Source organism: Lampetra planeri, chromosome 22, assembly GCF_965212315.1.
Source record: "Lampetra planeri chromosome 22, kcLamPlan1.2.h2, whole genome shotgun sequence".
NCBI classification, from domain to species: Eukaryota; Metazoa; Chordata; class Hyperoartia; order Petromyzontiformes; family Petromyzontidae; genus Lampetra; species Lampetra planeri.
In genome coordinates this window covers 12521155-12548688 of record NC_136128.1, presented here as the reverse complement: position 1 = coordinate 12548688, position 27534 = coordinate 12521155, and the positions used below count along the sequence as shown (strand labels likewise).

At 50.6% G+C, this 27534-nt stretch overlaps 1 protein-coding gene across 4 annotated transcripts in view; it reads left to right on the top strand.

Moving 5' to 3' along the window:
• LOC144725064 (receptor-type tyrosine-protein phosphatase kappa-like) overlaps positions 1-18238 on the top strand; it is a 201470-nt gene extending 183232 nt beyond the window's left edge. For all 4 annotated transcript variants that reach the window (XM_078604519.1, XM_078604518.1, XM_078604520.1 and 1 more), the window contains 4 exons: positions 2592-2717; positions 4125-4288; positions 9913-10048; positions 17198-18238. In XM_078604519.1, the coding sequence (XP_078460645.1) occupies positions 2592-2717; positions 4125-4288; positions 9913-10048; positions 17198-17257 (486 nt within the window). In that variant the 3' untranslated portion in view covers positions 17258-18238. The remainder of the gene's footprint in view (positions 1-2591; positions 2718-4124; positions 4289-9912; positions 10049-17197) is intronic.
• The last annotated feature ends 9296 nt before the right edge of the window (positions 18239-27534 follow it).

Here is a 27534-nt window from a genome sequence, read left to right as displayed (position 1 = left end):
TTTTTGGGGTTAGATCGCATAAATATATAAATGCTGTGTCATTAAAACCCGCCACCATCCGACACAGCCAACTAGTAAGGGTTGTCACGTGAACAGAACGTGGCCAATTCGTCACAAGTGCAGCACACCGGTGTGTTGGAGAGCCAAGCCACAACATTTACAATTTGAGAACGATGTTTCGCCAATAATTACAACTAGCTTCATCAGGCAATAGCCAGATTTGTGGAGAAGTCTTCCTGTTTCGTTCCTTATATCGAGGCATAGATGTGGTGACCACGCTTCTGCGCTCTTGCACAATGTGGGGGGGGGGGGGGGATTACTGAGTCAACGTACATGATGCGTGTGCATGATGCGAGCCTTTTGAACTTGTCCTTCCTGTCTATTGTGTTTATTAAAATAGCCCGACCAACGTCAATCCCTATTTAAGTACGCTGCCCTTTGTAGGCATGCATTTAAATAATGTATTATTTGATGATTCGCTTCCACGCAGCACTAAGGCGGTAGCTATCCGAACGGTTAAAGTTATTTTGATTTATTTCAATTTCGATCGATTCTCTAATTAGTATTAGCCAGTAGTAGCTAGTTTTGCACAGAACTTCAACATCAAAATCAATTGAGTGTCCTTGTTGGCACGTGTAGTCTGGTACTGCTGACAGTTGCATTTGTGAGAATTTAATATTTCTCTGATGTTCTTTTAGTCTCGTGCTGATCATTCGTCCTGTTTGCCCAACATAACATTTACCACACGTGCAGTTAATCCTATACACACCTTCTGTTGATAGCTTCGGTAACACATATTTTGTACCAGATATTAGATTCTGTTTTGTATTTTCAAACATCTGGCGAGTTTATCAGTTACTCCCGCAATGTATGGTATTTTGATCGTTTTAATTACTTGGGCAGTTTCAATGCTCGTGATATTTGATTTGGATTTGGCATTCAATGCTCTGTTGATTTGTGCATCATTGTAACCGTTAATTTGCAGCCCTTCTTTAACATGTTGAATTTCACGTCTCAGACTGTCACCATCTGACACTTTCTTAGCTCGATGAATTAGCGTCTTGATAAGAGCAATTTTCTGTGTGGGGTGATGGTGGTTTACGTGACAACCCTTACTAGTTGGCTGTGTCGGGTGGTGGCGGGTTTTAACGACACATTTATATATTTACATGACATAACCCAAAAAAAACTCTATGATGGATAAGCGACATCATTAATAATATTCACAAAGTTTGCAGGACCCCAATACTCTGATCGCTCCGCTGGCTCCCAACCCAGGCCAGGATTACTTTCAAGATCACACTCCCCACCTTTAAAGATCTTGTGTGGACTCGCCCGTCCACCTCACCACTCTCGGTTCACTCTGCTCCCCTTCCCGCACGCACCGCTCCAGCAACCAAGGCGTTCTGTTGAAGTCCCCAGGCAACCGCCACTCAGTGTGAGGTCGCTCATTCCCCTCTGATGGACCCTGCGGTCAGGAACTCTCTGTCCCCCCAGCCGTACGTGATGTCCACTCCACGCGCCGAGTCACGTCCCGTCTCAAGATCTTGCTTTGCTGCTCCAACTGTCACTGCTCTCTCAACACTGCACGCACGTGCGGTTTCCGCATGGCGCTTTGAGACGTGGCCGTGTTTAAATCCTGCTTAAACCCACATTTTATCGTAATTGTAGAGCCTGGCAGGAAGAGAAACGGTTTGGACAGGCAATTGACAATGTGTGTTCCAACACTGCCACCTGCCATAGAGCACACGCGAAGGGTTCAGCGCGGAGCGTGGTGGCGCGTGGGTAATTGGCATCACCGGTGCTGGTACAGTGCAAGTGCTGCACCGTCAATTCTGGAGGACTGCGAGACTTTAACTTTTTATTTGTTATCTGTCGCCACTGCGCGTTGCCCCGCGTCTCCCATCCCCCCTGGCGCTGCAGAGATGACACCGCCCTGAGCCCTGGGTTGCCGCTAACCACCGCGACCAATTCCACAGGGCGCCGATCCCATCTGGCGACTAATTGTCTCCTGGCCTGCCCCGTGTATATTGTAATATATTCTGTGGAAGAAAAATAAATAAATCCCCCAAAGAGTTGTGGCTGAAATTGATTTTTTTTTTACTGGGACCTGAGTTCCCCCGGAAAGCTGTGTTTTGAATGAGCAGACAGCTCTAATATCTGTCACTTGCGTATTCCGCTCGACGCTGTAACCGCAGTGCTGGAGCCGGCCCAATGGAGGCCCTAAGCAGAAACATTTTTTTTTAGGGCTCCTCCTTTTCAATTCATAAATTCCTAGTGGGGTGACAGAAGATATACACAGGGGAGACGTGGATATCTACCGAGACGAGAGAAATATAGACAACAACAGAGATGTAGTAAGATGAGAGAATAGATATTCAGACAAGAGAGTTAACAGATCGAATGGGGTTGCATGTTCATTATCTCGTTATGTTCATTAGGATTTGATGTTTAGCTGATATTTTGTGCATCCCGATTTTTTTACATATGCGAAGGTCCTCGACTTCCTTCAGAACCCTGCCCTTTTGCTTCGCTTTGCCCGTGCCCGGCACCGCCGCTTGGCTAAGAGGGGGCTGTTTCTCTGCCGACAGACTTTCCCGCAGTACTGGCCCGAGGAGGGCATGCTGCAGTACGGCCCCGTGCAGGTGGAGATCCTGTCCGCTTGCAAGGACGTGGACATCATCTCGCGGATATTCCGCATCTGCAACGTCTCCAGGGTAAATGCGACGGGACCACGCCCCGGGCGAACGCCGGCGAGCCCGTGACGTGCAATGGGACCAGGGGGGGGGCGATGATGACACTTCACGAGATGCTCGCGCTATTTTTCCGTCTGTGTGCTTTGTTTGTGAATTCGGTTCGAGAAAGTGGCATGTTTTGTATTTTATTTTTAGGAACCGGGAGCAATTTTGCTAATCAAATGGGGAGGGGGGGGGGGGAGCGCACAGTTATTAATTTCAGGGTCGTTAAATCTGACAATGCACTCACTGTTCGTTGTCAATTATGCAGACGGTAATGCGATTGCTTAATCTTGCTCCGAAGGTGAAATTTTCCATAATTTATTTCCTTTTGAGTCTCACGCTGGTGACTCCTGCCACTTACAGGAAGATTTTTTTCTTTTACTTTGAATGCACGGCGTTCAAAGCCAACTTGCCAATCGCATCTAATCTAACATTGCAAGTCTTATTTATTCAGCAGCTACAATTTCAAATCGGTGCTGAGTGACATTCTAACATTTGTGTGGCCAGGGCAAAAAAAAATAAAATAAAGTTTGACGTGTATATATATATTTTTTATTTTTATATTCGTGTGCTCTCAACGCTTCAGCGTCGCCATCCTGGAAATGAGTTTTTATTTATTGAAGCCGCTCTTGTCATCTGTAGCAGCTCAGCGGCTGAGAAAAGCGCTTGCCATTTCCCACATATGCATGCGATGGCGCCTGGGCCAGGGTTGGCGACAGCTCCGCTGGTTGCCTCTGACCTCTAAAATGTCTCGTTAAATCTGACGGCGGAGCCGTGAATAGTCAAGCTGTTTACCGCACGCGCGCGCGTGTGTGTGCAATAAACGAATTGCGCACAACTGCAAACAGTGTTATGTCGTTGGCATCATTATTATTACTGCTGGTTATATAGAGGTCAATATACTCACTCGTTTGGAGTAATTATCCAAATGTTAATTCATTATGTTGGGAAACATTTTAAAATGGGTCGAGCATCACGTACGTATGTTGGACTTTTGGGGAGCGGTGGTGTCGTGGTTAGCGCGCTGCGCTATGAACCAGGCAACCCGAGTTCGATTCCTGCTCACAGCCAACACCAGTGACGATTATTTGAACTGGTCCTGGGCCTCCCCTAGGTTGACTCGCCTCAAATGAGTACCTAGTGCGATGTGTAAAAACGTTGCCACGGGGGAAACAATGGCGGCCGTGCGTGGTGCTGGCCACCCACCCCTTTGTGTGCCGTTCCGGCCTTCATAGGTGCTCGCCCCAACGGTCTGTTTGTTGGACTTCGCCTGGCGGTAGATCGACCGCGGCCGACTGTGACGCTTGCTTCGTCAGACGACCTTCCCGCTCGTCGCAGGGAGCTTTGGGGTTGGCTGTCGCCTAACGGTCTCCGCTGTCGCCCCAGCCGCAGGACGGGCATCGTGAGGTGCAGCACTTCCAGTACCTGGGCTGGCCGTCGCACCGCGACGTGCCCACCTCGCCCGCCTCCTTCCTGCGCCTGGTGGGCCGCGTCGGGGCCTGGCAGGACCAGCTGGCCGAGGAGGAGGGCCGCACGCTCGTGCACTGCCTGTGAGGATACGCGCCGCACACACGGTTCAAGACACCGATCCCCCGTGTGTCACGTCGGGGCCACTCTTGTCTCCCCAGACATAATGTTTACACACCGTGCTCGGTGCTTCAAACTAAGGGAGGCCCATAACCATCTCAGATGTTTATCACCGATGTTGGCCGCAAGCGGTAATTGAACTCGGGTTTGCAAGGTTTGTGGCGCGGTACGCTCACCACTGCTACCCGTGAACATCGACGTATGGACAACGTGCGCACATGTGCATTTACAAATGTTCATAGCGTATGTCGAGATGAGGGTGCCAGTGGTGTAGTCCATGAGGAGCGGAGGGACGAGACCGAGGCTGGGATGGGAGGATGCAGAAAACGAGATGCGAGCGTAGTGGAGAGGGCTGGAGGAGTGGCACACAACAGAAGAAGTTCGCGGAGAAAGAAAAATCTGAGCAGCCGAGCGCACGCAAGAGTGGGAACGATTGACCGAGGAGAAGAATAGCGTCTCAGGGGCATTCCGTTTACGTTCATCCACGGCCCCCACTCTGTTCCGCACACTCTGCTCACTCCGCATGATCTGCAGGGAATCCTGTTAAAACGTTGGCTGCACGCGACGGCAAAACACAACATGAAGCCCTTTGATGTTTTTGTTCCGCCTCTGGTGCCGATTTTTTACGAAGCTGAAAGTCAAACGGTTCTCAATGAGCAATGGCCGATTTCTCGTTCCAATTAGCCATCGTTCACACCGAGATAAAGTCAAGAGGATGTTGTTGTTCTGCCATACATTGAGCTTCATAGGGGACGGCATGTCAGCATGTTTTAAATAACCATTGAACCGTTGCGTATAAATATTGCGAGGATGCGCAGCACTTCATTTCATGGCCGCATTTTTTTTTAGGCGTTTGTTGATGGCGATGACACAATTGCATCATCAGGCACCGACGAAGGATTGCGTTGGCTTGCAGAAGTGCAGAGCGTGTCAGTGGCCGGGACAGATTTGCAGGCGTGTCAGTACTGCGCTCATGCACTCACGCACGCCAGCTCCATTAGTACGGAGAAGGGTGGATCAATACCAGCGATGCTCCGGTAGCTACGCAAGCAACAGTGTAACCAGCGTCATCGACTCGGATCCCTCGCAATCCACCTCTGGTTTCTGCAGCGACACGATGTTTATCGGCACTTTCCCGTGTCCGCCTCGGACAGATGGCTTTGAGAGGAGGCGGCTACTCTGAACTACTCTCGGGCCGTGTTCTCACGGTTTGTGGTGCTGCTGTAGAGCTCTGGGCTCGAGTGATGTTCACACACTCACACACACACACACTCACGCAGGCACACAGACAAAAATCCCCTAGATAGCCTTAACAGACGGTTGAGACAAGTGTGGTTAACGAGCACATATGAAGGCCGGAAAAGCACACGAGGGGGTGGGTGGCCAGCACCACGCCCGGCCGCCTTTGTCTCCCTAGTGGCGATGTTTAAACATCACACCAGGTACTCATTTGAGGATGAGTCGGCCTCGGGGAGGTCCAGGACCGGTTCAGATACTCACCAATGGAGTTGGCCGTGAGTGGGAATCGAACTCTGGTCGCCGGGTTCGTAGTCCAGCACGCCAACCGCGACACTACCGCTCCCCACACACACATTCATAAGCACTCTCAGTCACGCACACACATGCATTCTTTGTTACATATAAATGCGCATACATTCCTAGAAACGCATAAAAATACAGCCACTCACATGCACACTGACATGTACACACACACACAGATAAAGATCCCCCGTGTAGCCTTCAACAGACCGTTGGCTAAGTAGCCGGTAGGGACCACCAAAGCAGGCCGGCACGGCAACAAGGGGGGTTGACGTGGCTGCCTTTGTCTCCCCCCAGTGCTGATGTTAACAACACTTATTTAAGGCTGAGTCGACATATGGGATGCCCGGGACCAGCTCAGATATTCTCAACGAACGGTAGCCCGTGGGGGTCTGGTGCAGCGCGTTGACCACAACGCCACCACTGCACGCGCACACGCTTAAGATGCACGTATGCTGAAACGTACGAGCTCACACACACGCACTCACTAGAGTGACACGGTCTGAAATGTTCCGGAAAATCTAATCCCATAATTACAAGCACAGGCACAGCGTAATGTAATAGTTGTGCACTTTGCAAACATCATTTTGCGAGATTTACTACTCGTCGTTAACAGCTGTGTTGCAAAGCGAGCTCCGGCCCGACCATCGACGGGATTTGCAATCCCCCTTCTAAACTGTCTCGCGGCACCTTTAATCTCACGTGTAATATCGCGGCGGTGTGACGGTGACTTGACTCTGACACTGCCTGCCCCTTAAGCCGGAAAAGTTTTCAGTCAGAATTTGCATCTAAATCGTGTGTGCACAGCATCGCGTTCTCACCAATTTGCACGCGGCCTCTGCAAAGCCACGTTCATTAAAGCAGCGAGCGCGTGGGCAGGGGGGGGACACTCGTTTGGTTCCACGTAGGCTGCCGCCCCACCCCCGGCCCACTCCTCCCTAGTAAGATGATTCATCCACAGCGCAGGGGTTGGTCCCTCGGCGCTGCGCCCCCCCCCCCCCACGGGGTTAACGAGCCGCGGTGCGGCCGCTCGCACTTGATGGCCCCAACGGGCTCGTCGTGCCCGTGGGGAGTTATCGCTCGCGAGGGTGGCTGCTACCTCTGTGGGTACAAAGGGACCGAGACGTATCGTGGTCACTTCTGTCACTAAGGGCCGTTTGCAGCGACAGCCGTGACTGAGATTGTGTCTTCACACGTGGTGGCCCGCCAGGCTGCCGGGCTGGGCCCTGCACCACCGAATGTCCCTTTTGGCCCAAGCAAGTTCACTTTCCTATTCTTGGTTCTTTTGGTAAAGTCACGTAGAAGGGAAATAATAAAATAATAAAATATAAAACAATAAAATTCTCACGGCGTTTCGACTGCAACACAAGCAATCATCATCAGGTGTCGAAACGTCGTGAGAATTTAATTGTTTTATATTTTTCTTATTTTATTGTTTCCCTTCTACGTGACTTGACCGAAAGAACCAAGAATATGAATCCCTGCAGTCACGAAAGCTTTAAATCAAAAGTTCACTTTCCTTAGCGGTGAACTCATGTACCAAGAGGAGCTGGAACCGGCCCTGCTGCTCACTTAGTAAAAAACTCATGTCATGGACAAGAAGAACGATCTGCCAGTATCTGAGCAGGTGAGATCTACAGGTAAATGGATTTTCCTGAGTGGTGTATTTTTTTCATAGAACTGACAAAAAAATTATCTAAGTTTTCCGGGAAGACTTACGGCTTTCCCAGGACAGCTATCTGAAAGAGAGGGCGATCGTGAGACAGGTGGCAAGCCTCCTCCTCCTGTGCGAGCAGTTGCTCGCTGCCCGCATGGCGGTGACCAGAGGGGCTGGGCACGGAGGGTGGCTGCCAAATCTCAGAGCTGCGAGCGGCGTTGAATATTTACAAGTGCAGGGAAACTTTACAGATTTTTTCCCAAGTTTGTGAATGCGTCGTAAACCGTTGCGTAACAATCGAGTCACGGCTGACGAGTGACAGGGTCATTACCGTGGATTACTTCCAAGAGCTTCCACATTCTTTGTTGACCCGGCGCTCTGTTTATGTCAAGGCCAGACCTCCACACGTACATGCGCAGGCGTAAGCAAACGCTGCAAAACAGACGACGCTTGATACATCGTTGTAATGCGGACAGTTATGAGCATAAAGTCTGCGTGCAACATTTATATGTTCTCGAAATATTTATGAGAGCTGATGAAAAGCTCGCTCGGCCTTTCTATTTTGCATAATTCATTCCCATGTCAATCAGGCGAGGGTGAGCACGGCACCCTGTCAGGCGCGCCTCGCCGTCCATCATCGAGCGGGAACATTTTTGTTGTCGTTGTAAACGGCCGCTTTCTCCGAGGCTCTGCGTTTGAGCACCCCGCGTCCCCCTCCTGGCCGGCCGGGAGGAAGCCGTGTCCTGGCACCAGCACGAGGACAAAGTGACTCACAATTCGCCTGCGTTGCTTTCACTGGCTGTCGAGGAGGGGTGTGGGAGTGTGGGGTTGCCACCCGTCCAGGTTTTCCCCCGGATCACTCCTGTTGAGGTGGCTGCTGCTGTCCTGAGAAATCTGAAAACCTTCCCCAGAACGTTCAAATTCTCGGTTTTCAGTCGGTTTCGTGATAAAACACCGCTCAAGGCGACACACTTACACACCATTCTCCCCACGTCTGATATTGGGAGACATCCTTCAATTGCGTGATGCGTCCCAGCTTTTTTTGTGCACCTCATCGAGATGGCAACTGCAGCTCGCTGCACGAGTGCAGTGGCGGGGCAGAGGAGATGGCGATGTCACGTCGTCTCTGCGTTACGGAGCCTCAGGCTGCCTCGGGCAGGCCCGCGGAACCGGTTGCTTGCCGAGTGGGAATACCGATGGCGGGAAGCGACACGTCCACGCACGCTTTACCCCACTTCTGTCGCTATGAGAGGTCCTTGCAGCGACAGCAGCAGGGATTAATTTCTCACCGAATAGTTTCAAGGGCACTGGCAGAACGGCGTAGTTAGGCACGTGACTAGGAGCCCCAACAGTAGCGAAAGAGGTACAGTATATTGGATGTTGTGTGCTAGGTTCAGAAATATTTTCCAGGTTGAAATTAAACTCTGGGCGGAAGTGAATGGGTGTGCTAAAATTCAATATATACTGTTGTTGTAAACTTCTACAATCTATCCACCTCGTACCCGATTGGTGCGGCTTGCGTGCTTGCAGTGATGGATAAATGTGAGTCGTGAGCGGGAACGGAACGTTCGTGATGACATCGACTCGAAACTCAGCAGACCGGAATGTGTGCAGGCTGGAGACATGAGCAAGAGTAATATTACACACAAGGTGGTTTACAGACTGCGACACAGGAGATCGTGACAATTGGATTGTTCCTCCCATTATGCCTTGCATGTCAAGTGATATATATACGTCTTGACTTAAAGCTTTCGTGACTGCAGGAATTCATATTATTTGGGTCTTTCGGTAAAGTCACGTAGATAGGTCCAAAGATAATAACAAAAAACTACGACGTTTTGATCGCAACACAACCGCTTGTGTACCGAAAGCCCCAAAGAATATGACATATATACACATTAACCTCTTGGAGAATTGACTTTAATAAACAAGCATGGCGTCTTATTGAGGGTTTGTGTGTAGCCATAGGTTCCAGTTTCAAGTTGATTTTGTGTAACCAGGGAGAGAACTCAAGAGGACCAGGATAGAGGAATCTCATTGGCAAGATTGACCCGGGTTACCACAATGGTAAAAGCCAAACAAAAAAAATCGGCACAAAAATGGGAGTGTCACAGGACGCATGAAAAATAATCCTCAAACGTCAATTCCCTGTGGCGCAAATAGGCTCTGGGGCAGACCACGTTGCGGTTCAGTTGGCCATGACGTCAAGCTCATCGGTCCGTGAGCCCCGCAAGAGCCCGGCTCGAAGGCTTCCGTGCTGCCGTCCGGCAATCGGTAGCGTCTGGGTGGACCGAGCCGAGAGGACCACGGGAGGGGATACGAACGATCGTCGTGACTTTCGGCGGACGGAGAGTGACTGTGACCCTGGCGTGCGTGGCTCGGCATTGGCAGGAACGGCGGCGGTCAGAGCGGCACGTACTGCGCCGTCAGCATCCTGTGCGACATGGTGAAGGGTCAGAGCGTGGCCGACGTGTTCACGGCCGTCAAGACGCTGCGCAACAACAAGCCCAACATGGTGGAGACGCTGGTGAGTGGCGGGCGGGCGGGCGAACACGGAGCCACTCAGCGGCCGTGGACGCGGGGTGAGGGGCGATGGCTGCTGGGCCCATACTTGGGTTCGAATCCCAGTTTTGGCTGCCTGTAAGTAAAACCGGCTTCTCAAGCGCAGCGATCTGGTGGCCACAGCCCAGTCACTGCACAATAAACCCCACCCCATTAAATTGGGTTTTGCGCTAAATTCGGTGAAATTCCACCTCTGGGAATTAAATGTAGGTGACTGTCTTACAATGAATATTACTTTCATGCATAATGGGTGGAAAAGTGCTGTGCTGTGTGGACCAGAAGGGATCTGGAGTTAGCTCTGTGATATCCACTTCTGTGGGCTGTTTTCTAATACGAGGTGTTGCGCTGCTGTGAGATGTATGAATACATCTCGATTGCAACATCGAAACTGTGGTCGATTGTCCCCTTAGCGGTGCTGAACACTGCTGACCACCTTTGGGCCTGTGTGCAAGAGCCATGATGATGATAATGAGAATAATAAAAACCCATCTGCACCGCCGTTGCAAATTCGAGGGGGCTCCGTGTGAAATCAAATTCAAGCTTCCGTGGAAGTGCTCAGCGAGCGGAACAGACACGCGCTAATCGCTTGGCTAAAAATGATGTTGCTGTGGGGCAAACACGGTGGTGGAGTGCATCACGTGGCATGGATAAAGAGCACGTGCGTGCGTGTGTGTGTGTGCCAGCGGCTCTGACGTGTTAAGTCCCTTGTAGGGTAGGGGCACACGCTACAGCTTCTCCAGTGCGCCTGCAATACGTCGTCTAAAAACCACAAAGACAAAGAATCCCCGCGTAGGCTATACAGAGTGTTGGGTCAAGTGCTGCAGCGAGCAACTATTATCGTCTTCACGGTGCATGCGAGGGTGGTGTGGTCACCAGCACTTCCGGCCAACTCTGTCTCCCGAGTGCTGATGTTTACACATCGCACCAGCTACTGATTTAAGGCTGAGTCAGCTTAAGGTTGAGGCTCAGAAAATCACCACTGATGTTAGAACTGCTGTTTGTGTTAAGTTTATTGTCCTTCCCCCGCACCGTCCATTAGCATGATTGGCTATGTACAGCGCAAAAGAAGTTCAACATATATACATACCTTGCTAGCGTTCCCCACAGTAACCAACGCAACCGCGCAAGCACACACGCACGCACACGGAGGTCTGAGTTCCATTTGGTGCTGGAGGGGGTTATGATGGATGAGCTGTGCCACCAGTAGCAAGGGGATGTGCTGGGAGCTCTGCATTGTCACCGTGCCATTGGCATCGATAGTCAGCCGGGTAATGAAGACAGCCGGGGGGCAACAGACGATGTAAGTGGGTCAGCGGGATATCTCGAGAGGACGATCATTTCGCGGCTGATTTGGCAATGATCTCTGCAGACCACCCCCCAAAAAAAAAAATTAAGCGCAGGAGAGACAGGAGGAAAGCTTGCTGGGCTCTCTAGAGAGACAGGAGGAGAGCTTGCTGAGCTCTCTAGAGAGACAGGAGGAAAGCTTGCTGGGCTCTCTAGAGAGACAGGAGGAGAGCTTGCTGGGCTCTCTAGAGAGACAGGAGGAGAGCTTGCTGGGCTCTCTAGAGAGACAGGAGGAAAGCTTGCTGGGCTCTCTAGAGAGACAGGAGGAGAGCTTGCTGGGCTCTCTAGAGAGACAGGAGGAGAGCTTGCTGAGCTCTCTAGAGAGACAGGAGGAAAGCTTGCTGGGCTCTCTAGAGAGACAGGAGGAGAGCTTGCTGGGCTCTCTAGAGAGACAGGAGGAGAGCTTGCTGAGCTCTCTAGAGTGGCAGGAGGAGAGCTTGCTGAGCTCTCTAGAGTGGCAGGAGGAGAGCTTGCTGAGCTCTCTAGAGAGACAGGAGGAAAGCTTGCTGGGCTCTCTAGAGAGACAGGAGGAGAGCTTGCTGAGCTCTCTAGAGTGGCAGGAGGAGAGCTTGCTGAGCTCTCTAGAGTGGCAGGAGGAGAGCTTGCTGGGCTCTCTAGAGAGACAGGAGGAAAGCTTGCTGGGCTCTCTAGAGAGACAGGAGGAGAGCTTGCTGAGCTCTCTAGAGTGGCAGGAGGAGAGCTTGCTGAGCTCTCTAGAGTGGCAGGAGGAGAGCTTGCTGAGCTCTCTAGAGTGGCAGGAGGAGAGCTTGCTGAGCTCTCTAGAGTGGCAGGAGGAGAGGTTGCTGAGCTCTCTAGAGAGACAGGAGGAGAGGTTGCTGAGCTCTCTAGAGTGGCAGGAGGAGAGCTTGCTGAGCTCTCTAGAGTGGCAGGAGGAGAGCTTGCTGAGCTCTCTAGAGTGGCAGGAGGAGAGGTTGCTGAGCTCTCTAGAGTGGCAGGAGGAGAGGTTGCTGAGCTCTCTAGAGTGGCAGGAGGAGAGCTTGCTGAGCTCTCTAGAGAGGCAGGAGGAGAGCTTGCTGAGCTCTCTAGAGTGGCAGGAGGAGAGGTTGCTGAGCTCTCTAGAGTGACAGGAGGAGAGCTTGCTGAGCTCTCTAGAGTGGCAGGAGGAGAGCTTGCTGAGCTCTCTAGAGAGGCAGGAGGAGAGCTTGCTGGGCTCTCTAGAGAGACAGGAGGAGAGCTTGCTGAGCTCTCTAGAGAGACAGGAGGAGAGGTTGCTGAGCTCTCTAGAGAGACAGGAGGAGAGCTTGCTGAGCTCTCTAGAGAGGCAGGAGGAGAGCTTGCTGAGCTCTCTAGAGAGGCAGGAGGAGAGCTTGCTGAGCTCTCTAGAGAGACAGGAGGAGAGCTTGCTGAGCTCTCTAGAGAGGCAGGAGGAGAGCTTGCTGAGCTCTCTAGAGAGACAGGAGGAGAGCTTGCTGAGCTCTCTAGAGAGGCAGGAGGAGAGCTTGCTGGGCTCTCTAGAGAGACAGGAGGAGAGCTTGCTGGGCTCTCTAGAGAGGCAGGAGGAGAGCTTGCTGAGCTCTCTAGAGAGGCAGGAGGAGAGGTTGCTGATCTCTCTAGAGTGACAGGAGGAGAGGTTGCTGAGCTCTCTAGAGAGACAAGAGGAGAGGTTGCTGAGCTCTCTAGAGTGACAGGAGGAGAGGTTGCTGAGCTCTCTAGAGAGACAGGAGGAGAGGTTGCTGAGCTCTCTAGAGAGACAGGAGGAGAGCTTGCTGAGCTCTCTAGAGAGACAGGAGGAGAGGTTGCTGAGCTCTCTAGAGAGGCAGGAGGAGAGCTTGCTGAGCTCTCTAGAGAGACAGGAGGAGAGCTTGCTGAGCTCTCTAGAGAGGCAGGAGGAGAGCTTGCTGAGCTCTCTAGAGAGACAGGAGGAGAGCTTGCTGAGCTCTCTAGAGAGACAGGAGGAGAGCTTGCTGAGCTCTCTAGAGAGACAGGAGGAGAGCTTGCTGAGCTCTCTAGAGAGACAGGAGGAGAGCTTGCTGAGCTCTCTAGAGAGACAGGAGGAGAGCTTGCTGAGCTCTCTAGAGAGACAGGAGGAGAGGTTGCTGAGCTCTCTAGAGAGACAGGAGGAGAGCTTGCTGAGCTCTCTAGAGAGACAGGAGGAGAGCTTGCTGAGCTCTCTAGAGAGGCAGGAGGAGAGGTTGCTGAGCTCTCTAGAGAGACAGGAGGAGAGGTTGCTGAGCTCTCTAGAGAGGGTCCGGTGGTGGCGATGGGACCTCCACAAATGCGGGGTCGGAGATAGACGCCAAAGCCACCCTAGACCCGGCTCGCCGTACACCGTGCTGCTCGCCGCGCCTTCGGGAGCGTTCGGATTTTTACTCCAAATATTTCACCCTTGCAAAATCCCTCGTAATGGAAAACCCCGTTTGCAACTGCGTCCAGGGTGTCATTAACACATACGTGGCAATGACACCGTGTACGCAAACATACATGCGGTATATGCATTTGTAAAATGAATATCAAACCCAATGAAACGTATCACTCCCAGTGTGTAGCCAGTTTGAGAGTGGGAACCAACAGAGGCCAGGTGAATTAATGCCCTTTCCTGGACAGGAAAGCCTCACCGAGTCTCGCGACTGTAACGAGTGTTTGGATTCATGTGCGGCAAGATCTGTGAGTGATCATCGTCACTGCTGGATGAATGTCTCCCAAAAGCTGTCACCGTCTCAGTCTGGCGATGTCCCAATCTCATCCAGCACCTGCGCACGAGCCGATGCTATTGCTTCATCTCCACAGCGATCGCCCTATGGGTGGGTTCCCTCCTTTGGCTGCCAATCTGTTGTTAGTGTTGACCACCGGCCATCGTCCCATCCAGTGACATCTCCTGCCTGACCAAGCCCGCTTACTTCTTTTTTACGGTCAAAAAAGCACAAGCCCCCAGAGTGCCTGGAGAAAGCTGTCTCTCAAAGTTCCACACAGACAGACTCAATTGTCCGTCCATCTGCCGCTATCTCCTGGCGGACCTTACAGTGTGGAAAGCACTGGTCTGTGTCTGTGTGTGTGTGAAGGCTATTTAAGTGGGTGACCTTCAAACGCAAATTGGCAAAAGAATTGTGGACTGTGGACACAAGGGCATTGGCACTGAATGATGATATTAACAGACGCATTGTCACAAACCTGCCATGTGGGCTACTTCAAAGTGTACAGGGGTGAAATTCTGAGCTGAGTGGCTATCTCAGCGCGGCGGTGACGCAACAAAGACACCACCAGGGACGGATTGAACGCCACTGCCCCATCTGGAAAATGGTTGAAATAATTGAAGCTCGAGGGTCATTGTGGCCAGAGCCTTTGATGACAATGCACCACGCCATCGCTTCCTTCCTTCTGCCACCCTCGGCTTTTCCAAATTTGTAACACTCATCCTCTCACCCAACGTGTGACAATCTGGCTCTTGGTGTTCATGGCACAATTGCAGATATTCAGTCACCGCCTATTACCTGCTTTGGCATGTGGGTGATGAATATAGACATTGGCAAAACAGTGGTGCATAAAAAAACACTAACCTGAAAATGTTGCAAAAATGCACTTAGAGAGAAGTGCATGCTTGGCATCGCTCAAAGAGACAGGAAGAGGTACATGACTTAGAGAGCACAAGCCGGTTAGAAGCATCACGTTGACTTCTTTGTTTGTATAGCATTAAAAAATAACACAGCAGGCTACAATTGTATTGTTAACATTGTAAGCGACTCCAAGGCATGCGAGGTGGTAGCTGAGTGGGAGTCGGCTTGTTCCACCAGAGTACGCGTGCTGTATTGGGGCAGTCATCGGTGATATGCCTGACGGTTTGCACCGCGCCACATTAAACAATAAATCGCATTGAGTTGGTGAACGTGAGCGGGCTTGGGCAGGGCAACGTGTGACCGAGGACACTTCTGCCGTGGAGGTGGAGCGACCGAGCGGGAGCCAGGGGAGATTGTCGCATTGCGACACCGCGGGAAACGGCTCCGGCCTGCGCAGGCCTGACTCCGGCGGTGGGAGAGGACACGGCTCTTCTCCACTGCTGGATGGCTGCCGGCTTGTTTACGAGCAGGCGTGGGACGCGACGGCCACCGCGGTTTACGAGAGGCCGATCGATGCCGGTGATGCTGGTGGCTTAAGGACAATAAACAGGAATCAAATTAGAACGGTCAATCAGCTCCTTTATTTATAAACTGATAAGAAGCCGTTGACATGCGTGTGCTCCTTTGCATGTGGAACGGGTGGCAATCGCAGGAGCATTTGAAATCAAATTGGACTGTAATCCGAGTCAATTTCTTGTCTACAAAAGGAGGCCAAAATAATGTATTTGTGTAAATATATATTTACATAGAAGTCAGAAGCCACACCAAGTTATTATTGGGCTTAGTTTGAAGCTTCTCATTTACGTATTAATGATGTCACATAGAGTTTATAGATGTTAAGGGTGAAAGTAATGGAAACGCTTAAGCTTGTGTCTAATTTCAGTTTCTCAGCTGGACGACGTCTTGACAGCCGTAATCGAGGCTGAAAGCCTCCGTTGTGCTTTAAGCGAGTGGCAGTGCGGGGTGCGATGCTCACAATTGGCTCGGAAAAGTGCATCTTGCTGCTATGTGTCGGTCGGTCACTCCTTTGTTTAAACCGGGTAACAGACTGACATCACCTCTTTTCCCACTCGTACATCCGAGCCGAGTCTGCACAGTGGCTTGTCGGTACGAGTGGTTTTCCACTGCTGAACCGAGCCGGATCCAAACCATAAAACCGGCCTCGCAAGATGTCCGAGTCTGGCTTGGGCCATGCATGACCAGGGCCGGTAATTAATCGTTTTGGTCCACACGTTGGTGTCAGTCGGCACACCGTGAGGGCACCGCGCCATTGTGGTCACCTGCTTGTGTCCCGACTCACCCAGTGTCACGGCTCGGCTTTTGCAGTGGAAAACCAACCCGGCACTTCCTGAGCCGCGTGCCGAGCGAGCTCGGTACGGCCCCGGCATGGCTCAGCTGTGCAGTGGAAATGGGGTGTAGGACTATAAGATGCCTGCCTCATGTAGAGTTTGTTTTAAGGCAAATGTTTCCAAGTAAGGAATTTCACGCGAGTTATTTTTTTTGCAGCTACTTGAAATACGAGTTGTGGTTTTCTGTATTGGGCATTTCCTCTCTCGATTCAACTGCTGAGGATGTCTGCAGTAGCGCATTGTGAAACGTTGACGGAAGAAATGCTCAATGCGGACACCGGCCATGTTTACTGGACATCTGTGAAAAAGAGCTTTATAGCTCATGGGATTCCTCCTGCAGTATAAATAAATATTCAGATTTTGATTCTGAAACCTACATTTGAATAATGAGTCCAGTCTATCATAGCAGCCCCATTGAGAGGGTAAGAGCAAGGGCGCAGCCCTGCAATTGCTCGCTCACACCACTGCTGGTGGAAGGGCCTCCACTAAATGGAGCTGTAGAGGGTATTTTCCCTACTACTCTACGCTGATCACACGTGCTGGCAGAGGTGGGAGTGCCCGCACGTGACTTCACTACATACAACCCGTGGGTCACAGACGAACCATGGTGTGCCCATTTATACCGCTCGGTGGACAGAGGTGGGGACATTAAAGAAACTTGCCCCACAATTGTTTTAAGACTGCCGTGACAGTCGATGGAATACAACCAGCGGACCCCTGAACTGCAGGTCCTCTGTGCTACCGTTCACACCACGGCAGATCTGATCAGGAACATACGCTATGTGCCAGTCTCGAGGTTGCCGCCTTGCAGGCGTGTGATGCGTGCTGCTGTTGTTCTTATGTCCACAGGAGCAATACCGCTTCTGCTACGACACGGCGCTGGAGTTCCTGAGCCAGTTCCAGCCGTAGAGTGGAGACTCGCTGTCTCTCTGCAGCCACCCGCGTTCCCGTCCAGCACAGCCGAGGGGACCCTGTCGCGCTCCCACGCGGTCCCCGCGTCTCCAGCGGGGGGGGGGGGGAGGGGAGCGAGGCGGTGGGCTGGGGGGGGGGGTGCAGCGCGAGTGAGGGGTCAGGGGTGAAGGGAAAGCGGCGCGGAGCGGGGATTTGAGATGGAGCGCGAGCGAGTAAGACTCCGAGCAAATGAGAGCCGGCGGAGCGCAGAGGTTGAGGAGGAGCAGCAGCGGGCGGTAGAGGAGGGGGGAGGTCCGCGGACAGCCGGAGAACTTGAGAGCCAGGCGAGACGGGAGAGGGGAGAGACTGAGAGTGAAGAGTGAAGATGGAAGGAGCAGGTGGAGAGGGAAGGAGGGAGGGGGAGAGAGGCGTCGATGAGCCGCGTCTCCTCGCTCTCGGCACTGCACCGAGAGCTCAGCTGCTCGCTCGCTCGCGTCTCGCTGCCGCTTCTGTAGGTGCCCCAACCCCTCCCCGCATCATGACCTTGCCCTTTGGAATTTAACTGTCCGTTTTTATACATTTGCACTAACTGTTGCGTATATTGATGTTGTTTGAGGCATAGGCGTTTAATATGCAGTGGGGGGAAAAAAGTGGGGGTTTTTTCCCGTATATTTGCTTGGCATTTGTGATTTGAGTTGGTCATGTTTTTGTACCGTAAGATTTTATTTTCCTTGACTTTGGTTGCCAAGTCTTTTAGACCTCCACGCGTACACCGAGCGACTTAATTATTTTTAATTTCGAATCCTTACGTTGAAGAAACAATGCAGCGAAATGTAATTTAAATAATGCTATCTAGACGCAGTGCTGAATGTTAATATACTTGCAGATGATATAAACTAAAACGGAATTTTTCGAGTGGATTGTGACATAACGGGGCGAGCTTCGGTGTGAGAAAATGCCTGGATATTTGTATTTTTTTAAATCTACGGATTGCTGCTTGACAGCGTCAAGTCGTGAGATGATTGTGGTGCCCGTGGGTCTGCGAGCCGAACGAACGCGCGCGCCGCCGAACCCTACGCTCGAGCCTGTAGCGGCCGGCCCCGCAGTTGAGGCCGGCCGGGCGTGCACGCCGTCGTCCCGTCCCGCGTCTTGTTCGCCACAATGCGAGAGGGGGGGGGGCAGCAGGCCTCTACGCGAATCACCGACGAGTCGGGGGGGGGGGGGGTTGTGGTTCGCGTTGGCCCTTGTTGCGACTGCCGAGGTGTGCGGGGTCCGTCCGCCCGCTCGCGTGACAGTGCTACGGCACCGGACGTGCCGGTGCTCGCCGTTTGCCGGCCCACGTGGAGCGAGCGACAAAACAAAAAATTACAGTTTGGAGAACTGCATCAGAATGCCGTCGCTCAAACGGTACGAAGTCGTGCTACCTTTCAGATGCTGTGGGCGCTTACTAATACAAGCTCTCATTATTCGCTCGCAGTGCTGTTCGATACCAGGGCAGCAGCTCGCTCGCTCACCCGTTCGTCGTTGGGTCCGATCCTCTTCTGCGTTAACGTCAAATCGTGCAACGTGAAGTCAGCCTCGTGTATTATTGCAAGGCGTCTGGGAAGCACACGCACGTCCTATGTTGCTTCGCATACGGTTACAGAGCGTGAGTAGCGATCTTCTCTGCACCTCGAACAAACTCGTGTTCAAGTCCATGGACACAATGGCTTGGGTGACGGGGGGGCCGGTGAGCACACACACTGCCATTGCCTCTGTCTCGTAGAGACCGAGCTTTCAGCGGACCTTCACCAGGGCCGACGAGAGGTCCCTGGAGGCCCTCGTTCCACCATCCACGGGCCGGTTGTGGGGCCTTCAATTATGTGAGGCCTGGGGAAAGTTTTCCCTTTCGCCCCCCTGCCTCCCCCTCTTGATGGCCCTGGACTTCACTCACTGACAATTTTTTCCCACTTCCTACCAGCCCTCCATTTGTTCAAACTGTGGTTTTAACAGATGTTTGGTACGCTTACACCAAACACCACAGGTCTTTAGATAATGTGCTGGATTTATTTATATATCAAAGTAAATAGTACAATTTGGATTTTAAGCTTTCGTGACTGCAGGAATCCATACTCTTTGGTTCTTTTGGTAAGGTCACGTGGGTATAAATACACAAGCAATCCTCATCAGGTGGAAAACCTGATGACGATTGCTTGTGTTGCGATCGAAACGTCGTAATTTGTTTTATTTAATTTCTACCTAACGTGACTTTACCGAAAGAACCAAAGAATATAAATAGTAAAATTCCAACCTTTATGCACCATTGCTGCGTTGCCCAAACACACCGCGTCAGCCCAAAGGAAGCTTGTTTAATTGACGAGTTGTGCGGCCCTTTGCCGGGCCTCCTATTTTTAGTGCTTTTGATCAGTCCTGGGGTTTGACCTTTGAATATGAGAATGTACGGGCGCGCGCAGTTTTAGTGCGAGTTTACGACTGTGAACGCACGCGCGGTGTTTCCGTGCGGAATCGGTTGTGGCGTTCGTGGGTTTCGCTTGCGATCTTGAAGACGGCGCCAGCCAACACAACGGCGCAAGATCGGAAGTGGCTGCACGCGACGGATGCCAACGATGGCGGCGCAGTCCAGCGTCTCCCCAGCGGAGCGGGGCACCGATGACGGTAGTGCACGGCAGACAGGTACAGGGATCGCGAGACTCCGCGTTAATTTGCATCGCTCGGCGCCGTGCTCAACGCCGAGAGGGCGACGACGGCGCCGTGGCGCCTCTCGGAGTGCGGGGGCGAGGAGGAGGGGCGGCGCCCCGGGGGACCGTGCAGGCCAAGCCAAAGACTCTGGGCAGCAGACCCCGCGGAAAGATGTGTACATACGGATGCCCCGCACGTCGAGTATTTATTGTCACCTGTTTGCAAGGCCAGTTTAAAGTGACGACGAGAGAGAGCTGACATGCCGAAAGCTGATCCCTTTTTTTTTTTGCAATTCATTTTGTGGAGCATTAAATAAATCTGTATTTGTAAACAAAGTGGAGATTGTCGCCCTTGTATTTGTCGTGGGTTCACTCGGCTCAACTCCGTAGTGAACGTTGGCGAAGCGGTGGCGATCGCGAGCGTGATCGCTGTGCTCGTGAAAGTGAGTGCTTGTGATTTTACAGAAAAGCCACACTGAGTCATATAACTCCTTTTTTCAGGAAGGATTTGAATTGGATTTCTTTTTAAATGTTTTCAGCCATTTGATGATGAGTGTTCATACGTGTGAGAGGAAACCAGAGCATCCAGAGAAAACCCACGCATGCAAGGGGGCAACACTCAATCCCCTTACAGATGGAAACGGATGGCATTTTGTCCACTTGCTGTATTGCCTTCTGGTGAGCCCGGTATGGCTTCACACCTCCACCGTGCTGCACTCGAGGCCACGTGCATATCCACCACCACCACCACCCGATTATGTGTACACTGGTGACGTGTACACTGTGAAGCTCTCATATTATTTATTTTATTAACACATTGAAGTTTCAATGCTTCATGTTTTCAATTAATTTGAAATTGGTAAATTAGTACATGGGGTAGACGACCAGAGGTGACGTGGTTTGCGCGCTGCACGTAAGACAGCTTGACGCGAGTTTGATTCCTGACCATTGCTAACATCAGTGGGGAGTTGGTTTCTGAACCTACTCAGGGCCCTGCGCTTGACCAGCCCGCACTCTGACCAAGGCGTCCTTTCACCTTCGAATGGCAGAGGGAGTCAACCGGCCACGTGCATGCGTTCGTGTGAAGCCTCGCGAGAGCCAGTGGGAGGAGCCTGGTGAGCACGTGGTCCGCTGCCGGAGAGCCGTCGCGCCCTCCACGGCTTCACGTCGCCGACGGCAGATGCACTTTGGGATTTTTATTTTAATTTACCGTTGTGGTGAGGTATGATAAAATAAAACACCACAACCATTATGGATGGATGGAGACCATTAATCCGTGGATTTACAAAGGGCTGAAAGTTAGTATAATACATTAACAAAATACGTGCTTTACACGTGTGGTGAAACCATTAAAATCAACGGAAAATACTCGTATCGGTTCAAGAATAACTAAATAAATACTGCATCCGAAAGTAAACACATCCCATTATAAAATACATGTCTCGCAGTTTGCATCGTGTAGCCTCAGCAACCATGAGCTGCATAAGCCCCATTGCAGTCTCCATTCCAGTCGGCTGCGTTCAGTAATTGTCTTGTAGCCTGCCTCACCAAGGCTTAAGCATCTCCCATTCCCCCTACTGAATTCTCAGAATGGTAATTCATCTTGCCAGGACACAGGCCAGGGTTTGAATGAGATTGCCGCTTCCTTGAAGGTGGAAGGACCGATGTTTACGCAAATGCGGGCACAGTCGTGCGAATATCGTTATTGTGGCTTTGCCCGCCAAAGGCTGTTTGTCTCCGTTTGCGCGAGTGGGTCCTGCGCCCAATGAGCCCCGTCTCCGTTATAGTTCCACCCGTGGCGGAGGTGTCAATTTGTTCTCGGTGGCAGTAATCGTGGCTTGCGCATTGACATCTGGACTCAAATTAATGCGACGGGCCCATGCGCTAGCATCATTACTCTCCCATTTGTCCAATAATTTACCGGCAATTAGCCCCGGGCTCAATACATTACAGGTGGCGTTGCCCGACGCAAAGAAGGCTCCAGGCAGCAGAGGGAGTCATATGAAGACGGATGCTTTGGTGGATTCTGCCCGTGCCAGTTGTGCATCTCGACACACAAGTTTTATATATTTTAAGATAATTAAGTTTTTCCCGCTCTCCTGGGGAAGCTGCTAGGGTGTAATGGTTACCACGCTGGAGTTGAACCCTAATGGACCCCTACTATCTGAATGCGACCCGAGGCGCTGTCTGGATTTACTCATCACCCGATCTCGTGAGGGCCACATGGTGGACATGAGAGGGCAATATGATGATGATTATTATAATAATATATTCTCATGGGCAAAATGATTTTTAAACGTTTGAATGCTATTATCACGCCGACCAGCGCGTTGATATCGTGGCGCTGGTTGACGCCGATGATTCATGCGAAGCGTCCTCCGATTGCCGTTCGTGCGATAACTGCTCTCCGTGAGCGAAGGCAAGTCCATTACTTTAGGAAGTGCTCGCTAAAGGGAATATTAACGCAATAACGGGCGATGGCTCTAAGTGAGCGGATGGTAATGATGTGGAGAGTGACGCCGAGAGTAACACTGCAACCGCGCGACACCCATCTGCTCTGCATCGTCGCGCGTTTCTCGCGACGCGCGCCTGCCTCGTCAGTGTTTTGATTTAAATTTAAAAATCACGTCAACGTGGCGATCTTCTCTTTAACGACGAATTGCTTTGCTACAGCCACGGGTCGTATTGCGAGCCACATTAGCGACGTGCGCACCGTTATTGAGATAGCTTTTGCCAATAACCGCCGTATTCGCGAGACCAGAGCCGTATTTCATTGCTCGGCAAGGTTAAGTAGGATCAGCAAGGTGACCGTGCAAAATGCATAGCGCGTCATTTTAAATCGTTCGCCGAGTGCCTCGAATGCCCGGAGCTGCTCGGTAAATCGTTGGAAGGCTCAGCTCATCCAAGGAGCTTATGATGATTTGATTTCCCGTAGATGTACGCGGGTTCTCGTAGATTTATCGTAGATTTACGCGGGTTATAGCGTCGTGTCGCCTTTACCGTTATCATTGTGGCCACTTTTGCCAAAAACCGCCACTCGAAAAGTACTTTGCGAAATTCACAAGTGCTGTTTATTCTAAACATCATCCGCTCAGCGATACCACGGGTCAGTTGCAGATTCCATTTAGATCGGGCAGACCGAACGTGCCTGAGGGCTTTTAAAATTCCACTCGCAGTGTGTAGCGGTGTAGCCAGAACATTATCTTGAATAAACCGTACCGTCTGCCGTTCGCCACCAGGGCTTGAAATAGTGTTTGTTCAGGTTTCTCAGGACGTTGATTAAATATTCTGTAAATTCCTTATCTGCATAATTAGCTTCACGGAATTGGCAAAAAAATAATGTTGTTTATAATAAACCCTTGCTCCAATTCTAATGACATTGTTGGGCTAACGTGTAATTTAGCTGCAACCGAGATAACCTTCCTGCCCGTCGCAAGTAACCAATGTCGCCGGTATCTTGCTACAAACCATCGCGCAGTCCCCCAGTATTAGTTTCAGCAAGCCGGGCCGCTGATGAGACACTGCGTGTTGTTGATACCGGTCCGGAGTTTGCTTGTGTTCAACCCCAATGCTGCTGTTCATTTTCACTTCCAGAAGGCAGCGGAGCTTAGATGGGTTTTGTGCAAAAAAAATACTTTTATTTGTTATGTTCAGAGACAAATATGGGTAGGGGGCATTCATTATTTAGCCCTTAACATTCTCCAAAATGACGTGTAGTGATTACACTGTAACACATTATTTTTTTGTTCTCGGGTAGTAAGTGTTATTTCCTAATTGCTTATGCCGACAGAATGTTTTTGTATTACTTTAGTATAAATACATGTTAATTTTGATTCATATTTGTTTTAATGACTTTATGTGAAAAATACACATATTCGCCCCTTTTCTCATTGAAATAGCTACATTTCTAAATATCACTGTTCGGGTCACAAAAGCAAAGCTTGTGGGGAATAATAGCAATTTTATATACTTTTTTGACATAAGCAATTACGAAATAACACTTACTACCCAGGAACAAAAATTGTGTTAAATAGTGTTGCTTGTGGTATGCGGGAGGCAAGGGGTTTTTAAAACATGGGTGGGATATTTCATTCATGGTTGTCACTAAAGTTTATTACTGTGCAACTGTTCTGTTAAAAAACCCCATCATCCACTCACTCGACCCCTTGTTTATCTGCAGGTCAGAGCCCACTGAAGGTAAAAGTCCATAGTTTTAAAGGGGTACCTGGGTTAGAAACATAAATTGAGAGTTAAACTCATTTACAGCTCTTTAGTTTTCAGCCTCTTGTCAATCCACTGCTGGATCAATGTCTCTCGCTGCCGTGTCGATTATGGTGTTGGCTCTTGCGGGTTGGTGAACGGTGGGGAGCCCAGGACGGTTTAGATCACGCTCGCTCTTGATGTTAGCCTTGGTTGGGAACTGAACTCAGAACTCCGGGTTTATAGTGCAGTACAATATTCACGACGGAGCGTTGAAATCGGCTCGCGCAACAGCTGCTCGGTGGATCGCCACGTGGCAGGACGGCGAGAGATGGCGGCGGCTTGGCGGGGTCCCAGCATCCAGCGGCGGTCGTCGAGAGCGTGGCCGACGATGGCGGCGGTGCCGGGAGGAGCGGCGCCCGGGTCGGATCGCTCCTCGTGGAGCGGGCGAAGAGGCTCCAGCGAGTCCCCTGGGTTCCGTTCCCTGAGCATCGCGCGTGCGGGCGCATCGCCGCCACTCGTTCTCTCCACAAGCGACGCAGTCAACGTTAATACTATGAAATTCATATTATATCAACTCGAGGTCGCGTTAAAACATTTTGACGAAAATGTATTTAATTTTAAGGGGGCGGAAAAAATTGCGCTCGCCAAAAAAGTTTTACGGTTGCAGGAAGTTTGGCGCAAAAAGCTGAGTGTTGCTGGACTAGCGAGCGAGGCAAAGTGTTAACCTGTCAAGCGCCGAGCAACCCTACTCGACTGAAGCCTCAGTTCTGGGGATGTGCCGGGGATAGCGTTTGCTTGCGGGCCAAATCCTCCTCATTCTCACGTAAATGAACCATCCATCCGCGCATCGAGCCCAAGGTTACTTCACGCACGAGATTTATAGACGAAGACATGTCTCTGGTGTGTGGCATCTCGGTAGATTGTGCACAGTTCATTGTTAATGATTACAGGGGGGGGGGGTTGGTGGGGGGCACCAACAGTTATTAGAATAATGTAATTTAAATGGGCATGCCTCTGCATACATGTACCAGAAAGATTAGTTTTAAGGTTCCTGTTCCTTAATATTCAGCATTTTATTTTGAGGTGGGAGTCCTTCACTCATTACTTATCAATACAACGAGTGAAGGCCTCCCGTGACACGCGCGAAATTAAACGGGGGGAAGATTTTGAAACAGATTTGACACCAGATATGTTGTCGTCCGTGGGGGAAAAGACAACAAGCGGTTGCAAATGTTAACGTCCCGTTGGGAATTCTGACATGTGTTCGTGAGAATGCTTTTGGGAATTGACAGAAATTTTCATTTGCGGTCCCACATCGCCATGGCCACGGCGACACGAGCCAGGTCACTAATGCAATGCGTGGCGCGATTTAAATTGAATCAGTAGCAACAACAACGACAACAAAAATTCACCGATGCAATTTTCAGTGGCCTTTCTTATGTTGTGAATTCAATTAAATTACCAGCAGATGCTGCCAGGGGGCGGGAGGGGCGGGGGGGGGACCGTTTTTCCTGATGGCGCTGCAAGTTCCATGGAGACAAATTCATCTGCGCGAGAAGCGCGTCGCAGAAGTGACTCCGCTTCCCAGCGGTGTCGTACGAAGCCGCTCCTTTCGCGTGGCGAGACGTTAACGGCGCCAGCAAAAAAACATCACCCCCAGCCTGGACGTGGCCATCCAGCGGGGACTGCAATATGATGGCGATGAATTAGAGCGAAATGGCTTTGGTCCGCTTTCGGAATAAAATGCTCCTAATGCGGTCGTTTTTCAAAACCGTTAACACTCCACGTTCGCGTCTCTTGTCCGCTCTCGCAAGACGTTACAAATTGTTCCCTTTTGGTATTATCGCAAATTTACTGGCGAGCCGCGCTTATTGTAAATAGCATCGCGCGAGCTAAATCAAACGATTATTGTGGATTTTTTTGTTTTCCTACTGAGAGGCCTACGGTGGAAATAGCAACCTCACGGCCGCGTGCAGCGCGCCCGGGGATGAATTCTTCCTATTGCCATTGATTTTCTTCCCCCCAGCTCACAGTCATCATGAGACTCGCCCGTGAGACTGTTGTATACCAACCCGAGACCCGAAAGGTCTTTGCCACGGGCAATGTGCTGAAAGCACGGATTTTTTTTTTCCAGAAAAAAAAACCAAGACACAGCTTTGTGGGTTTCTGCCACCTTTTGTCACGTCAGCTTTGGCAGGATTTTAAAGTGGGTGGGTAGGTGACACACACTCTCACCGTGACCTCTTCTTCATGCAGGTAGAGGCGCTGTTCAAAATGTAAAATTTCTTCTTGCAGGTTATCCGCGGTGTGCTGCTGTTTTGGTTTTGCGGGCCGTGCCGCGGTGCCGTTTCGGGACGATGTCCGACGTTTTGCTGTAGAAGTTTCCCGAGAAAGCTCCCGGTACTTGGAGAGAAACGTCGGACATCGCGCCGAGACAAATCGCGGCACGACTCTGAAACTCATGGGGGAGTTAAATCATAAAGTATCGCATAAGTTTCAGCCGTACTGTGTTGTTAATGATTGTGATGGCAAAGTAATTTTAAGCCCCTAGTTTCTGACACATTTTTTGTCGGAAAGAAAAATTACTCTGAATAATGTCTGCAGCAATAACACTCCCCAGTTGAAATTTCATAAGAAAATAGTTCACACTTGCATTCCTACGCATCGTATAATTGGCCGTTTCATTTTCTGTGGTTCTTTCGGTAAAGTCACGTAGATAGAAAAAGATGATTACATTAAAATAATAATACAAATATTTACTTATTTGTGTTATTTTTTTTCTCTCTACGTGACTGCAGTCAAGAATGTTTTAAGTCAAAATTGAATGGGCTGATTCATTAAAGTAAAGACAATAATTGATAAATCCATCTCTTCGCCAATGTATTCTTCCGCACAGCTGCGTAGTTATCTGTGAAAGTTTTCCCTCGAGAAGAAGTCGTCACGTAATTTATCATCCTGCTGCACAATTATAAATGTTTAAAGAGTATCGGTTGTAAGTATTTATTATTGATATCCCATCCCACACATGGCCGCATTTTGATGTGCGTACCTGTGCCACGTTAATGTTTAATGCATCAATATTGAACATCCGTGCTCGGCTGTCATCGTCAACCTCCACACGCAGTTACGACGGTGGGGGTGGGGGGGGTACACACTCTCCACAGTCGTGATATTCAATTCCATGTCATAATAAATTGGATAAGCATAAGGCTCACAACCCAGCAGAAATTGGATTGTAGCCTGGCCCGGAGACCATCCGCCGAGGAGATGGAGCGATGAAATCAGTACAGGTGCACATCCTGGTGGATTATTGCATCGTAGGATCATAAAAAATGTCAGCAGCAGCTTTGGGAGGCCTTCATCCAGCAGTAGATTGAGCATGGCTGACTACGATGAATTATAATAATTTTCAGC